The sequence below is a fragment of the Corvus kubaryi genome, unplaced genomic scaffold (genome assembly GCF_017639235.1).
Source record: "Corvus kubaryi isolate FWS band 111438036 unplaced genomic scaffold, C.kubaryi_AGA036_p1.0 37396, whole genome shotgun sequence".
Lineage (NCBI taxonomy): Eukaryota > Metazoa > Chordata > Aves > Passeriformes > Corvidae > Corvus > Corvus kubaryi.
Genome location: NW_024581135.1, coordinates 11152996 through 11170196, shown reverse-complemented (window position 1 = coordinate 11170196; position 17201 = coordinate 11152996). Strand labels below are relative to the sequence as shown.

At 40.3% G+C, this 17201-nt stretch overlaps 1 protein-coding gene across 1 annotated transcript; it reads left to right on the top strand.

Moving 5' to 3' along the window:
- The first annotated feature begins 15 nt into the window (after positions 1-15).
- On the top strand, positions 16-13193 carry EAF2 (ELL associated factor 2). The gene is made up of 6 exons (XM_042040847.1): positions 16-201; positions 2560-2654; positions 3331-3467; positions 4217-4362; positions 7613-7879; positions 12348-13193. Exons 1-6 carry the CDS (start codon positions 99-101, stop codon positions 12392-12394), a joined length of 795 nt encoding a protein of 264 aa, XP_041896781.1. The 5' UTR covers positions 16-98; the 3' UTR covers positions 12395-13193.
- Positions 13194-17201: the final 4008 nt, after the last annotated feature.

Genomic DNA, 17201 nt, shown 5'->3' with positions numbered 1-17201 from the left:
GCGTGGGCGGCTCCCGCCGGTCCGGGCGGTGTGAGCGATGCTCGGTGCGGGCGGCGGTGGCGGCCCCGGGGCCCGCCATGGTGTGAGGCGCTGCCGCGATGAACGGAGCGGTCCCGTCGCTCTACGACCCCAAGGCGCGGGTGCTAAAGCTGGGGGAGAGCTTCGAGAAGCAGCCGCGCTGCGCCTTCCACACCGTCCGCTGTGAGTGCTGGGTTTGGGGCAGTTCTCGGGGGCTGTGGGGGTCGGGGAGGGGTTCGGCCGCCCGCGGTCCCCTGAAGGGCGAGGGGTGGCTGCGGCCATGCTCGGTGGCTGCCTCTATCCCGGGATTCTGGGGCGCAGCTGGGAGCTGAGTGCCGTGGAGTGCTGGTCCGGGATTTCGGGAGCGGTGCAGGTCTCAGTCGGTTCTGGGAGCACGTACGGCCATTGTAGCCAAGAGCTGCCCCTCGCTACCCGCTGGGCACTAAGTTCGCTTTTTATGCCTTTTCCATAGTGTCTCCCTGCTGTTCTGCTGTAAACCGAGCTAAGATGAACCTGTGGCTCTGCCCTCTTTCCTTGCGCTCAGTTTTTAGAAGTTCCGTGCAATTCAGCAATCAAAGGTTAAAGGCAGGCAGTGTTAATCACGGAGCCAGTACGCCCTCCCTGAGTACAAAATAATTACTATCTAGAGAGGTGTGTGCTCAAAGATTCTGAGGGTAGCTAGGGAACAAATGCTCCCAGGATTATAGTCCTTGGTAATTTAGGACTGTAGCTTCTGGTTTTGTTGTCTGGTTATTTATAGACTGATATCCCCAAGCTTCATTCTCACGTATGTTCTCTGGAGAGTGTCCTGTGTGCAGGATGGGTAATGTGCTCTCTGTGAGCAGAGGGAACGGCACTTAGGCAGATAGTCTGCAACTGTGCAAGCGGAGGAGAGTGGAAAAAAGCTATAAAATGGATTTAAGCAAATGCTGCAATTTGAAATTTACCCTAATTTTAAAGAGGAGTAACAACCCCGTCTGGTACCTCCTACCCTTAGAGTTTCATGCTGACTCTTGTAATTTGATGATTTATTCTGAAATCTGTTTTGAAATCTCTCTTCCTTTCCAACAAATGAGACATAGAAACTGGCACGTTCATCAGTTCTATCAAATGCACATGCAGAAGAAATATCCTCTGATACCTGACGTTTTTCTTAACAGTTGAGTAAAGGGAAAACAGCTGCTGGTTAGAAGATTAGAAGTATCAGTATCTTCATTTTCTAAAGTATTAACAGCCCAGTGGCCACATATTAAAGCAAATATTCTCTGATTTGATGAGAAACTTTGGAACTGTTGTACGCTTATTCCTGTAAGATGACATTTAAGGGTTTGTCCTAAGCAAGGTTAGCAGGGGCTGTCACCTGTGTGTGAGCTCCGAGCCTCCTGCTGCGCGCACAGCCCTACCCACCAGCTCCTGCAGCCTGGTTTTCCTGCCCGGTTGGTGTGCTGGCTGGAGCCATGCTTCCCAGCTGCGGTCTGTGCCACCCGGCCCGTGGCTGCAGGCCGAGTTATGGAACTGGGAAGCTCCCCAGCTGCAGGAATGCCGCCGCCAGTGACCAGCAGCGTGAGATGGGGCAGGCAGCCAGGCGAGGAGCGTGTGCCGTGGTGTGGCCATGGAGTGTGTGCCGGCCGATGGGTCCCCTCAGCCCTCATTCGGCGTTCGAGGCAGGGCACCGGCATCCCCGGGGTGCGAGACTGGCCCTGCCTCACCCGGAGCCGCGGGCTCAACCCCTCATATGTTATCACAGACCTCGAAGAGCCTCTTGATGCCATCCTGTCTCCCTAAATCGGCACAGGCAGAGTTTTGGCTGTAGCCTTTCCCAATTTATTTGCGGTGGAAATAATGCTTTGTAGGTAATGGTATGTACCAGACCTGCTGTGCTGATGCCTGAGCACATGCTCGTTTGCAATGTCTCAGAGTTTTGAAAAGGACCAGAAATGGATACCTTCTTTTGCTCAAAACTTATTTTAACTAGTACTTTAGATGCTGAAAAAGACAAAATGTAAATCAATGTTAAATTGGGAAGGAATTTCACTTGTAACAAAAAGAACTATACTGAAACCCCAAATTTTCGTCAAGTTCTGACATGCTTGTTACAGTAAAGTCAGAAACAGAAAGAGGGATGCATATTGAGGGTTGATGTTGTTCTTTGCATTTTCAGTTACTTGTCTACATCTCCCATGTTTGGGATTAACATTTTCAAGAACTATTTATTGATTCTTCTGAAGATAATTATATGAGGATTTATCTTTTGAAATATAAGACAGCTTGTTCAGCCTTTTTATCCATTAAAACCTAAAGGTGTTTTCCTAATTTTAACCAAAAGATTTAAACACTTATAACGAATCCTGAGAAAAGCAGCTTGACTTTGAATTCTACTGACTTATGGAATGATCTGCTCCGGGGAATGGTAGATGATGGTAGATGATACACTAACAAAAAAGGCTTTTACTTAACAGCCTCCAACTGCAATTAAGTGGTGCCTACATTTATAAGATTCCTGAAAAGCCTGTAAATAATCTAGTTTGTTTTTATATTTAGATGACTTCAAGCCTGCATCTATTGATATGTCCTGTGAAGGAGACCTTGAAGTTGGCAAAGGTGAACAGGTGACAATAACGCTGCCAAATATTGAGGTGAGTTGGTGTGGCTGAAGAGTGGCAGGCTTAAGGGAATGATTTATTTTGTTGTCCTAAGTATATATCCTGACTATGGAAGGGCATAAAGTTTCAGTGCTGTTTCAGAGCTGCCTGTGTGACTTTTAGAGTAGAAAAACAATTGCTCTAAGAATGCAAGATTACAAAAGACACGAAGGTTAAACAGCTGCACTGTAACTTTAAGTGTATTTGCCACACTGGAAATATGCTGTAGGATGACCCAGAAGTGTTGTGTGCACAGAAAAGCTTCATGTGTATGTTGGCAGTGCAAGTTTCCCCCTGGTATTTATTGCTCTAGTGCAGTTCTAAAGCAGGAAAGACTGGAAAGGGAAAATTTACTACCTGCCATGCTTTACTGCTCTGCTGATACGGGAACTGAAACCCCTTTTGATGAGAGGAGTCCTAGAGAGAGTCTGCTTTCCTTGGGAAATAAGCATTTAATCAATTTCAAACTAAGCTAAGCAAGTAAAATCCCATGCCAGTCAAACACCAGCTGCTTTTGGACATGGCTACTGTGAATCTAATTTGAATTAACCAGTAACATTTTTAATGGCTAGAAATGATCACTTGTAGTGAACTTGTCATCACTGATGGATTGTTGTTTCTAAGAAAAAAGACTACAGGAGTAACACTTACTGGACTTCTGATTCAATAGGGCTCAACTCCACCAGTGACTGTGTTCAAGGGCTCAAAGAAGCCTTACTTAAAAGAATGTATCTTAATTATCAACCATGACACTGGAGAATGTCGCCTAGAGAAACTTAGTAGCAACATCACTGTGAAAAAAACCAGGTGGGTGATTTACTGGAGAAACAACTGTGCTTTACTCATTACGAAAATCAATTTGTTAACGAGTCTAAATTGAGATATATTACTACACATTACTATTTTTAGGAAAACATAATTTTAGAAAGTACCTGGCCTTGTTCAAAGGAGTGAAAAGCCTGCTTTCTCAGCAAACTAACTTCATGATGGCAGAAGAAATGGAAATTTATTTTTTTGTAAACAAAAGATGTTATATTATTGAAAGAAATAGTAACTATCTTCTGGTGTGTTTAGAGGGAGGAAAAAATATCTGTTTGGCTGGTACTTGCCTACTGTCTTCTGACTTGTAAATGAGGAAATCTAAAAAAAAGAAAATTTTGTGACGCTTCTCAGTAATTTTAATGGCTTTGTTTTCTCCTACCAAGTTTTTAAATATTTTTTTTCTGCTGCTGAGTTCATATAAGTGATTTCCAGCAGAATTATTATTAAGTGATCCTTGGCAAGGGTAGCAAGGTATAAAAACAAATCAACCGACAAAGTGCTATAAAGTTATTAGCACTATATCAAAAAAATAATTTTTAACACATTTATAGATGATATTAATAGTATAATATTAATATATTATGTGTGTTAGCATAATAACTTACCTAAGAATCTAATGGTGCTATTTAGAAAGGCATGAGAAATAATTCCATAGTACCATATCCCCTTTATTCCTGCCTTTTTCTTTGTATCTTGCCTTCTAGTAATTAAAAATCTTTTCCTTTCACACACAGAGCTGAAGGAAGCAGTAAAGTCCAGTCTCGCATTGAGCAGCAACAGCAGCAAATGCGAAATGCAACAAAGGTTCCAAACAACGTTAAAAACTCTCCAACAAAAGAAAAAACATTTCCATCTTCTCCTATGGATGATATTGAACAGCGTAAGCTCCATTGGCACATAAGTTTCAGAAACTTTGCTGTTAACAAGCAATTAGTTTTTAAGAGGTTTTTGAGTGTGTGGGTTGTTTTTGTTTTGTTTTGTGTTATTTGAGAAGCAACTTTACTCTGATATGGAAATGGCCACTCTGGCTCAAGTGGGTAAAAGAGCAGTATTTGTAGCTTGCTAAGGTAAAAATCCAGCTGAACCATTAGGCTTTATAAGCCAAGGGTCCTGCTGTTCTCTGCTTGACTTTGTCTTCCACTGCTACTTTAATCAAGTATTTAGTTGGTTGTATTGTGGTACTGGAGCTAAGTCACTTCCATTTTGACATTGCTGTTTTTTCTTTCTGTGCACTCAGCAAACATGGGTTACAGTACCTTACAACTCAACATACAGTTTAAATTACCAGATAGAGCCTTGTGAAAGATGAGGTTCCAATGAAAAAGACAGCTAAAAACTTGCACAAATCAACCCTTGAGCAGTGCTGTGTACTGTTTCCTTGGGCAACTCTGGTTTAGTATGACACTCATATTTCACTTAATAGGAGGCCTTATTTCCTTTTGGAGGACAAGGAAGATGGCAGGTGGTAATTACTTGCTACAGAAATGCTGACAGGTGGCAGTTTCATTGACTGGAACTGACATCTGCTTCCTAAGTTGTTCTGAATTCCTTTTTAAACAGATTTTTTTAGACGTCTCATTATGAAGATGGTTTTTGTTTCCATTTTGGTCTTAAGCTCTGACCAGATATCTATATGGCAGAACAGTACTAGAATGCATCTAAGGTTGCAAAGAGGAAGGAAAACTGGAACACATGAAGTAAAATGATGCTTTTTCTAGGTGGTCTGTTCTTTTGGGAGGAGTGGTGGTGTCAAACATTAAAAGTCTCCAAAGTGGCTGCCAATGTACCAAACTCTTGTGTAGTGCCAGTCCAATTTTGAGTACTATTTAAAATGCAGAAAAATTGAAAAGGATGGTAGAAATATTATCAAGTCATCTAGTCCATCCTTCTGTCCTAAAGTCAGATTTCTGATATAACTTTTAACCTCTTCTTAAAACCTTCCACTGACAGATCCTTGTACTTGCTGGCAAGCCATTCCAGGGCTTTGCTCTCCTTACTGTTCAGATTCTCCTGTATAAATAGTCTGACAGCAAGCCTATTACTACTTTCATATTTATCATGCAAGTACACAAGTACAGACCAGATTACTGTGCTGCTTTTGAGCAGTCCTTCATGGACTTAGACTCCTCTGATTTTCCCATTCTTTACGCAAAATTACACCAGTTGGTTTAATCTTTCCTTAGAAGTCTCCTTTCTAAATCTCTGATTTGTTGTCAGTTTTCTTTAGCTTTCTTGCAATGAGTCCAAAAACTTCCTGTAGTCCCTAAACACATCTACTGTTTCAACTAAGGTTTTAGCAGTGCTGACTTGAGCAAGAAGGCCGTCTTACAGGCACCATTCATCTTTATACACAAAGAACAAATAGCATCATGTCTGTAGTAACACAAGACCAAATAGTATCAAGTCATTTCTGCAACAGCATCGTGTGGTAGAACAGTGTGTAGGGATCCCCGGTGACTCTCGGACTCTTCAGAAGCGTTCCTACTTAATCGTTCTGCATCCCATGGTTGTGTAACTTACTATTCCTGCTTAGGTACGCTACCTGGAACTTGGTACTAACTTTGTTTTCTGGGGTGGGGGGAGCTCATTCTGCCATTATCCTCTAGTGTATGTACAGCTCTTCCTTCACTGGTTAAAAGTACTTAATTTAAATTCTGTCTGATTAAATTACATCAAAATTCAAGGCAGAGATCTTATTTCTCAGCTTTTGGTATTGGCCATTCACTTAAAATTTTTCTTATGTTAGACATTGCTTAGCAGGAAGTGGAATTAAATGCTTATGACTTGAGTGGTGTCTTTCAGTTAGGTGTCTTACACCTCCAGATGTGTGGTAGATCATATTATCTTATACACATCCTTAGCAAAAGAAGGATGCTTAGATGCTTCCAATTCTTACTTTTCTTCTGCTTCCCCTATCTTTTTGCTTATGTTTGAGTAGCCCAGTCTTTTATTGTTCTTTCTTTCCTAGCATTGGGTTAATTTGTCCCTGTAGCCATTGCTGCACTATTTCAGGTGTCATTTTTCCTGAACACCATTTTCTTTTAGACTGGCCTTTGGTAAAACTGGCCTTTCCTTTAGACTGGCCTTTGATAACTCAGAGTCTGTTTCATGGAAGTTTGTGTTAAAGATTAATTTAATTAATTTTTTTTCCCTCTCCTTTCTTTTAAACTGTGCACTGTCTTGCATCTCAGTGGCTTTCACCTTCAACCTATTCTGTATTGGGTAAATTTGAAGTGAGATGAGCCACTCCCCTACTTGCCTTATTGTGTCTGCTATATCACAGCTGTTCCTGAAGTATTCTAAGAGCTTGTAAGACCATCTTAAATGTCTAGGTACTTACAGTCTTGAATAGTGATGAACTTCTGCACCATAACTCCTCAAGTCCTCCCTCCACCATGATTCAGAGGTCTGTTTCAGACTTCTCTCAGCACTCATGTTTTGCACAATTATTATGTGTACCTTTCTGCAAAGATTAACTTCCTCTGGATGTTGGTCTTAAGCTAATGTATGTCAGAAATCCATACTGTGCAGCATTATTCGCTCCTCCAAATCTATAATGAAATGAGGATTTGGAGAAACCTTCCTAATATGAACTTTGGATGGTTCTTTTGGATATTCTTCGTGCTTAACTTGATTTTGAGCAAAATGTCACATGGTCCAAACAACTGTATTGATTGTAATGCTGAACTGCTGGGAGGCATTTTGGGTGCAGCTGCAGACATCTTACAGTCACTGATCTGTGTAACTGCAGTTTTTAGTCAGTGAAAGCCATCTTTTGGGGTGCTAAGGAAAACACAGAACATTTTCTGCTAGTTGCAGAAATTAAAGGCTGTGTGGGATGCATTACCCCATGGAATGTGGGGTTAAGCATTCGGGTTCACAGTCACCCTTGTTCTAACACTTGGTTTAAAAGGGAGCTCAAGCTATGAGAGAAGAAAATCACATGACAGGCTGGATACTCACTTGTGCCCTTTTCTTTGTTCTGGAGAGTTTTGGTGGGCTTGGTCTGGGTTTTTTTTAAGTCGCTGTAGTGTGTGTGCCCGATGTCTGTTGATTTTTTCCTTTTTCCCTCTTCCTTATATTTCAATTATGATGAATGTAAACTGAGAAACAAATCATATTGTTTGCAGAGCTAAAAGCAGAAGCCAGTATCATGGACCAGCTGAGTAGCTCTGACAGTTCATCTGACTCTAAAAGTTCTTCGTCCTCTTCATCAAGTAGTGAAAATAGTTCTAGTGATTCTGAAGATGAGGAAATGAAGCCCTCTCTTCCTATGTCGATGCCGTATTTGCAGCCTCAGCCTACTGTGTCTGCCATACCACAACAGGCTGTTCCTGACAAAGATGCCAGTCATAACAGATCCCAAGAGAGCAGTGGTCATATGATGAATACACTACGTAAGTACAAAGGCTGTTCTTTTCTTAGTGCACAATTCCAGACATCAAGATTCTGAAAGGAAACCATATTGTTTTTAAGTATGTCTCTGTTATAATTAAAACTGTGGGAAGTGATGCTAGGGTTTGATTGTTCAGCAGCAGGCTGAATTAGACACTGAGCTAGAAGGTTTGTGGTTCACAGAGATATTAAATTAAAGCTGAAGCAGTTGAATATATTTCCTATTCTGGCTTCCTCCCAGTTCTATACATTGGGACTGAAGAACAGTAATTTTGTATTGAAAATACTTGAACTAACAGGGCACTCCCTAAACATATGCTTATAATTTCTTGAATAGAACTATGGGAAGGGTACTATGGTTGCAATGCTCTGAGTTACAGAAGAGATGGTGTATTCTTAGCTGTGTCAGTTACTATTCGTGGCAGTGTTCCACTGGCCAACATGGCAAAACTGTCCTTTACATATAAGGAAGGAGGTGATCTTCTTTCAGGTGATATTATCTTATTCTGCCCATTCAGGCAACTGAAAATGTAATTTGAAGAGTAGCTGTGATGTTCAAGAAGGGTTGCTGCACAGCCTGGAATTGAATGCTCAATGTATTCAAAAAAAGGAGAGTTTGGAAAACAGTCACATAAAAAAAAAACCCACTAGGTAGAGAAACTTAAGTTCACTACCTAAATAACAGGAATACTCAGACATAGAAGTGAATATTCAGCTATGGTGACTCTTTCAAAATGATTACATTTTTAATTAGCTCCTTAGCTGTTGGCTCTTGGTTTGAAGAGATTTCCATCAACCCTGGTTTGCAGCCTAAGATCTTTATGGTTTATCATTTCTATGTTATACTGAACTTTTATACTGCAATTTTAGACTGGCAGATCTACTTTTATTTCAGGTCTTAATGGATAACTTGAATGGGATTTTTTTTATTTTTTCTTTTTGTTTTTAGCTAGTATTTAAATACTTAAATAATCTGCATTGGTATTTAATTATGTACTGCATTAACAGATAAGATCAGACTGAAAAGTCCTGTGACTTCATGTGCAGAGAACTAAATGCTGCTTTCATTTTACTGTCACTGCAGAGAACAATGTCTTCATGTGTACAGTTTGCGTAATGTTAGAGTGCCACTTATTTCAGCCCTTACTCACGAATGCGATTCCCCATTCTCCATGCTTTAAATAAAACTATTATGAAAATGTGATTAAGCTCTATCGCCGGTGACAGAATCTCAGCTGGCAAAGCTTCCAGTGAGAAATACAAGTACAGGTGACTAAGTCCACCATTTCCAGCATAGGGAGAAAATGCTGCTTAAACCATGACGACGTCAAGACTGTTTCAGGGGAAGTTGGTGGCTTGATGTTGTTCCACATCCATGTTGACAGGTAGAACCCCTGCCTGTAACCTCAGGCCTCTTGAGCTTGTCCAGCTCTTGAGATTAATGCCATTTACTTCTATTATGGTTAGAGATTTGTTACTGCTTAAAACGATTCCATCCCCAACTTCCAGTGCAGTTAACACTTACAAGACACTTCCACTAGTTAAAGATCAAACCAGCTACTTCCAAGGAGATTGCTTTTCTCTAGCTTTGTTGCTGAGGGAATTTGGCAGGAGAGTGAAACCTGGAGAAACTAAATGGATAGCACATTGTTCTACTTTGAATGGCAAGAGTTCTCAGTCAGGATTTTGCACAGTCATTTCTTCCATCTCAAGGTTTTGCAAAATTAAATATTGAATCAACAAATGTCAGCACAAGCTGCTTGCTTGTCTAATCTTGCTTTGAGGTGTGCGTGCTCATGTCTGTGACTAGTTTTGTGCACCTCTGTAGAATCAGAGCCATACTGGGTAATTAGTGAAGTTGTTCTTTGACTTTCTGTGTGCAGGGAGAAGGCTGGGGGAAGCTTAGAGAGCAGAGTTTTATCTTGCACGTAGAAATTATACAGGTGAGATTTTGTAGAATTTGGAAAATGGAGGAAGTGGTGTCTAGAGCATGGTAACCAAATACTTCTGTCAAATACATATGTACCTCTTCAGGAATCTGGGGCTCAAGACTGCCCCTCACTCCCAGAATACTGTTTCTTCCCCTTGCTACCTTGAGAAGATGGTTATATAGGCTCACAACTTGCCGTATAACGAAGTCTGTAAATGGTGGCACTAATAAATCTGTTCTTCATGAATATTTGATCATATGTTGCTTTATATCTACTTTTTGTTTAAACAAGGGTTATGTTAAACAAAGTAACTTTCCAAAGAAAACCCAGCACAGATGGGCTATTCTGGGGCCTTGTGTTAGGTACTTAGTATTCAGCAGAACTTCACTTTTGATACTGGTACAAACATAGCTGTTTTACTTTGTCAAGTAATAATTTTCCCTTACATTAGTTTGGTGTTGGTGTGACCACTAAGATCTGTGAAGCAGTGATCACTCCTATGAGTTTCCCTGTCCCCTATAACTAGCAAGAATTCAGTTGAGTATATTATATTCACCGATTTAAAAACTTAGGAAATACTGTAATTTGCAGTGCAATCTATTTCCCCAACTAATATTGCTAATAAGCAACTGGCACCATGAAAGCAAACAATTCAACAGCTCTCCCCCCCTTCATTGCTGCCTCGTAAGTACAATAGTCTAGATGTTTCTTCATGGTCCTCGTTAAATGAACTTTCTATCTTTGCACCAAATCCATCTGAAAGCCACCAGCTCTAGATTGTGCTATTTTGCCCTCTCTCTGAAGGTGTTTTTTGGAGGTAGGGCTGCAAAAATGAGGCAGAAAGTTTAGCCTGAAGTAAATCCCAACATATTAATTCTGACTCTGGAACTTGGAGTTCTTGCTTTTCCCATCTGCTGGTTTTCACAAGCATTGGTATTTTTGGCTGGTGTTACAGGGTTTGTGTAATTTCTATTAACTGTGTTGAAACAACCTTTGAAGGCTGCAGAAACACTATTTGGAAGGTTATCTTCTTGCTCACACTCCCTATCTTCTCGTAAAGTAGGTACTGCATAACAGGGCTGGGATTTCTAAGAATTCACTGTAATTCTCCTTTGAGTGATAAATACATGAGTTTAATTTACCAATACCATTTTCTGTCTTGAAAGATTTTTTAGGATATTACATTGTTCTGAATAATTATTGACAAATAACTTGATTTTGTTCTTTCTAAATTGCTTTTTAAATTTATCTTAAAATAATATGGCTGTAAATATTTTCTCTATATAGAGGATTGGAAACAAAAAAATTATCAACACTAATACTTTAAAGATTGCTGGAAACAGCCATCTTCACTATTCTTTTCTTATATAAAGTGTTTTTGTTGTTGCAGAGAAGCATGTACCACTTTCTAAGCTTTAGTGATGACACAGTGGAAAACAAAGGAAGGCTAAATGTGGCCATGTTAAAGACTCCAGTGTTCTGGAAGAAATGATACGCCTGAGAACAAAAGATCCAATCTGAGTGTCTTGTGGGGTTTACCCCCTTGAGGTTACTTTTTCACCCATCTGCAAAAGGGATCTGTGAAGGGTGCTGCAGCTGAGGAAAGGGCATGTGAAGATAGTGTGTTGACTCATTTTTCTCAGTTTCAGTGATTTTTCTTTTGTTTTCAGGCCATTTCTGCACAACCTGAGATGAGTTTTTTTTCTTTTGTAATGGTTGTTTGGCAAGGGAGGTGTGGATAAAAGCATACCAGTTGGAACAGACTCCTAAAAATGTGTGGGAAGTTGCTAGATATGATGTAGATTGTGTAGAGCATGCTGCTGTATTTTTTGTTACTTATCTGTCATCCTGGGAAGATTCCCTCCCTCCCACCCCCTGAGCTTATGGACATCCAGGGCGAGCACAGTGTAGTCTTTTTACTTCCTCATTTTGAAATATATATATAGAGAGAGCCACCAAATTAAAGTGCTGTGTAAAATTCCTTTTGATGTTTTGTTTGGTCACTTGTTCCAAAACCAGTTTGAAATAGTAGGTCACTGATACATCTTTAAGTGGTATGTCAAAGAGCTGCTCTTCTTGATTGAGACACCACTTTGTTTTCAAGCACAGCTGAGTAGCATTCAGATGTGTTTCAAAAAAACCCAACAACTTGTTTTTCATAAAACTGCATTCACCAGCAGTTTTTCCACTTGTGAAGCATGAAAATGTGGGTGGCAGAGATAGCTAGGTGTTGCCTTTTGTGATCTGGTGATATTAAATAAATGCTCTTGTGCAAATAAGCTAATGGCTTCCTTGCCAAGATTTTAAAATTGTAGAAAAGTGATATCTCTAAGGTTCTTCAAAGGGGAGTTTGGTTCTACACCTATTTACTCTTTTATCATAAAATAATTTGGGTTAGAAGGGACTTGAAAGATCATGTAGTCCAGCTTCCCTGACCTGTTTGGTACTAGCTTTTGTAAGCCTTAATTGGGAAAGGCAATACCTTGAAAGAAAATTATTTCCTTGAAAATGACTAATCTATTGACTCTTTCTCTTCTAGGAAATGACTTGCAGCTGAGTGAATCTGGAAGCGACAGTGATGACTGAACAACTTTTTGGCCTTAAATGTATCACCTTTTTTTGCTAAATATGTCTTAGCATCTGTTTTGCACTAAGATTAGATTACCAGAGACTGGAATGAATGTCCTCAATTTTGATAATAGACATCCTAATTTTCTACTGACACATCATGTCTATAATACGGCAGCATTGATATCCTGTCAGTGCTATGGTTATGTGTTTATCTTTCAAATTACTGTATTTACAGTAAAATTGTGTATGATCTGATTTTGATTATTTTTGCCTCAGCCACCTGTTTTACTTGAAACTGATTTGTAACAGCTAGTTACTTTATATAAATAGCTATGGAATGGAGAAATTTCTGATATTTATGGAGGCAAGTTTCCTTCCTATCATTTAAATGCTGATCTCACAACTTTGACTTGGAGGGAGTGAAAGGGAGAACAACTAAATGAGGTCTGCTGTGTCAGCTACACTTTTTGTTCAGTTCACAGTTCATACCTTTAAGGAAACTGCTGAATAATGTGGTCCACTAGTGCAGTTACAGTTTACAATTGTTCAACACATTGCTGAATTATTAATTTCATTGTATTATGGGACTTCGTATTTCTGAGCCTCAAGATTCCTAAGGGAACTTATCTATTCTCTGCCTTTTTTATGTAACTTGACCAGGGCGGTCTTTTTACAACCTTTTTGTATCTAAATGTAGGTAACTGCAGAGACAGCAATGAATTTCCTTCATTTAATTCTGTAATGGAAGTCAGAAAATTTCTTTGTAGAAGTATAAAGGTAATTTAATAAAGCAAATATTTATCATTTTCATGCATCAGATGCCGTTTTTACTGCTTATGAATTCGATTTTCTACCTAAAGTAGTCGTGCCAGTGAAGGGGTCAGGCAAAGAAATAAAGCATTGAAATAGTAGCTAATAAGGACTCTCCACCCTGTCTACAAGACTGAAATGTTTGTTGCTTTTGTTACATGAGCTGACCCTTAGTAAGAGCTTGCCAAAAGTTTATGGTGATGTAACTGAATGTTTATTACAGATTACATCCAAATGCCTGTGGAAAGTAATACTGTAGTATTAGACAAGAAAAGGTCTTATTTCTTCCACATTTGAAATTATGCTTCAAGACCTGAAGAACGGGGGATCAGACTCCAAATTTCATCCTGTAATTTGCTACTGAAGAGTTTTGTAACAGTAGCAAATGTCTGTAGGGTGAGGTCTGACAAGATAAGTCTCCTCAGTCTCACACAGAAGTCTCCTTTGCTGGATTGCAGCGACTGGGTCACAGCTCTGTGTCTAAACGGTGAGGGTTGAATCCCATATGTCAGCCCGAATGCGCAGACATGGAAAAAAATGCACACTCAGTAAATGTATACAATAGATGGTACTAGAGGAGCTTATCCCAGTAATATATGGGAAATGCTGCTTTCCAATGCTTCCATACCTTGTGCTCTGCACTAAATCACAGCTCATTAGTCTTCTGGCTTCCTGAAGTTGGTATCATAAGAAGCAAAATGTTCTTGTGTTTATACTCAAAGGAAAAAGCTCCAGTTAGCAGCCATGGGTGAGCAGGTATTAGAGAAGGGCTAATACCCAACCTTGAGGAAAGATGCTATGTAATAACCCCGGTAAGACATTTTAAACTCTTGAGGGAAAGGGTACTGAGGGCTCTGATGGAGTACCTGACTCTCTTGGCACATGCTGCTGATAAAAGTCTACTAGGGCAGTGTGAGGAGCCGAGATGTTGCTCCTTCACACTAAGGAGCAGCCCTGTGTGCTCAATAAAGGGGTGCATGATAATGCAGTGTCCTGAACTGTCTTCTACTTGCCTTCCACTGTCCCCAGTGGTTTATTTACATCAGCCTTCCTTTAGGATGATGCTAAATTCTAATTCCAGCCAGAATTTTTCTGAATAACAGGGCATTCAGGATGTACAGAGCAAGCAGATGTGTGGAAGTACTGAGCAGGCCCCAGTCTAAAACATGCAGAGCACATGTATTCATGGATTATAATCATCCTTCAGTGATAAAACTGTTGTGTGCAATCTGTATATAACTGCCTTCACAGGTATATATGTGCTTAAATATAGCTCTGGGAGTAAAGAAGATTTCTAAGTTCCTGGGTCTCAGGACTGTAACTAAGCCTGTGCTATCTTTAGGATTTGATCTTTGGGTTGAAAGCTTTCTAGGAAGAGAAGAATGTTAGTGAAGCTTTTGTATAGTGTGTAGTAAAGAGTGGTGAGTAGCCAGTCTGGCATTTTGTCATATGCACAATTGTGATAATTCAGGAAAGCTTCCCTTTAAGTAACATGACAGGAGATAAGATTCTCTAACAGTTCTTGGAGAGAGAAGGGGAAAAAGATAACATGTAAATGCATTAAGGAATAAAGCTTTGCCTGCTATTTCCAGCCCAAATATATGTGATTGGCTCCCCCATTATCCATGTACCTGTCAAACTTTGGCAGGTGAGCTAAGGAGCTTGTTCAGCCTCTTGGCATGCAGTGGACTTGTCAAGAGTCTCATTTGGGACTTGCAGGGGCATTTCCTCCCCTAAGGCTTGGGTCGTGTGCCCTGAGCGGTGTTGAGCCTCCATATCTCCTGCTGCAGGTTGTTCCCAAATGGCAGGAGTGAGAAGGGGATTGCATTGAGATTTAAAAGCAACTTTCCTTTTTTGGACCCTGATTTGAAAATTCTATTCTTCTCCCTTAAAAGCAGTTTTATTCATGTGATATTAATTTAACTACAAAGTAATAATATCAGTAACAGCTGTAAGTTTCATGAGCACTGTTCCTACAACCTCTGAGTACCTCTTTCAAAATGACTTGAAATACATCTGGTTCTATCTTGTTGCTTTCAGTTACGTCTTTACATCCAGAGGTTTAAAGCATTTTTATGTGTATCTCTAAGCAGCAGATACATTTGAATAATATTTTGAGACATTATATATTTTTCTGTGACGTTATAATGAAGCTATTGTGTATGTTTTGGATTTGAAGAACAGCTGCTTATCACTTCTATTGATAAATCAAAACCACCTTCCCAATGCAGCTGAAAACTTGAGAAATTTTAGTCTTCAGTGCTAAGGACCACTGCAGCCCCAGTTCACCTGCCCCTTCTCTCTGCATGGCATGTGGTACAAGCACAGTTTGTCTGGTAGCTCCTTCACAGTTGCAGTATTCAACCCCCGTTAAGTCCTGAAATGGGGATTAAGTGTGCTTTCCAATTGTACCTACCTTGCCTGACAGCTTCCATTTTTTTAAGAACTCTGTCCTACTCTTGTTTTTCATGAATGCTGCCCTGGGGCATGTGGAGAGGTTGAGGTCATCCCTTCAGGGTAGCTCTGGCACCCCTGTATTCCATGATAAACACTGGGATTGCCATTTACTTGGGGTTTTCTGAAGGCAGGATATAATAATTTTTCAGATTAAAGGACTTTACTAAGTCACTTCTGTGCTAACAGACAGTGCATCACCTTCAGAACAGAACCACAGTATTTTTAGGAATTATTTGTTGGGTCTTTCTTGATGGATTTCTGGGGAACCAAATATGAACAGATCATCTCAGATAATAGTTTGATTTGGTACTCAAGACTTTGATCCACAAAAATCGTACCATTTCGGGCCAACACTTTTTATTTTCTTTAGAACTTGTACAGGAAGGTTTCTGAGCACAGCCAAGCAGACTGTTGAATCCTCCTTAAACAGAAGAGATGAGGATGCATAAGCTGGACAGAAATGAAGAAGCTCAGAGGAAGAAACAGAAGATAACTTGGGTCATGATGGTTGATAGGCTGAATGCTTGCAGTACATGTGAATTCCTTCTCTCACAACTTTTTGAGGTCATTCAGCCAACCACATAAGGTGCTAAAGACAGTCTTAAGTACGTATGGGCTTCAGACCAGCTTTTTGAGGACATGTAAAAAGAAGAATGAGGAAGAATAGTTTTGAATATTGTTAAAATACATATTCTTGCTGCTTTGATGGAGGTAAGGGAAATGTAATAAGAAGGTGAAGATGCACTGAAATGTAGAGGAAAAAAAGTGAGAAATGATAATTTCTTTCACAGTTTAGACCTCAAATATGATAGGAGTAGTCATCCACATCTGAGGCAGGATGTCTCACCTATTAATCTGCCCAGTTCAATGAAACTGCAGTAACAGCTGGTTGTTAACTGGTCAGCAGTAGCATCCCAAGGCAGCAGCTCCTTGCTTACCAGATACATGCACAGGAGTGGCCTGAAGTAGTGAAAGTATCTAAAGAATCTGTTACTGTGGGGTTTACTTCCCCACCTGTGGATTCTCATGATGGAGAAAAGCTCCTGAAGGGCAGACTCAGAGCTCAAGGCTTTTGTTGGCATGGAGAATGACTCAGCTCCTAAGCAGAGATCCCAACTTCATACAGGGTTTGTGTAAAACCAGTGCCACATCTGCTGGGAACAGGGCTTGGGCTCTAGTTGTTTCTGTGGTTTTCTAAATTCATAGAAGAAATGAGTGTGCTCTCAGATTTTCCTTCTCTGAGAAGCAAATCCCTCTGCTGTGGTGAGGAAGGAATGGAGGTTAGAGGCAAAGATGAAGGAGCCTTTCATTCAACAGAGCAGGCTTTGTTGATGTACAACACATACCTGGTGAGTTAGCTGCTGAGACCTCTCTTGACTCGCTTTGAACAGGGGCCCTTGTTACAGAACCTGTTCTCCATCTCTCATCTCCCATGCGCTGAGCAGCTTGGCTTGTTCTCGTAAGTGCTTACGCATGACAGAGGATTACTTGCTCTGTCTAAGAGATGAGGCCTTCTTCATGCTGTTATTTAAAGTTTAAAGAAAAGTGGAGTGTC

Coding starts and splice junctions, on each gene's coding strand:
- EAF2 (XM_042040847.1), top strand. CDS start 99: ATGAACGGAGCGGTCCCGTCGCTCTACGACCCCAAGGCGCGGGTGCTA. Junction 2,655..3,330: donor TAACGCTGCCAAATATTGAG/GTGAGTTGGTGT, acceptor CTGATTCAATAG/GGCTCAACTCCACCAGTGAC. Junction 7,880..12,347: donor TCATATGATGAATACACTAC/GTAAGTACAAAG, acceptor TTTCTCTTCTAG/GAAATGACTTGCAGCTGAGT.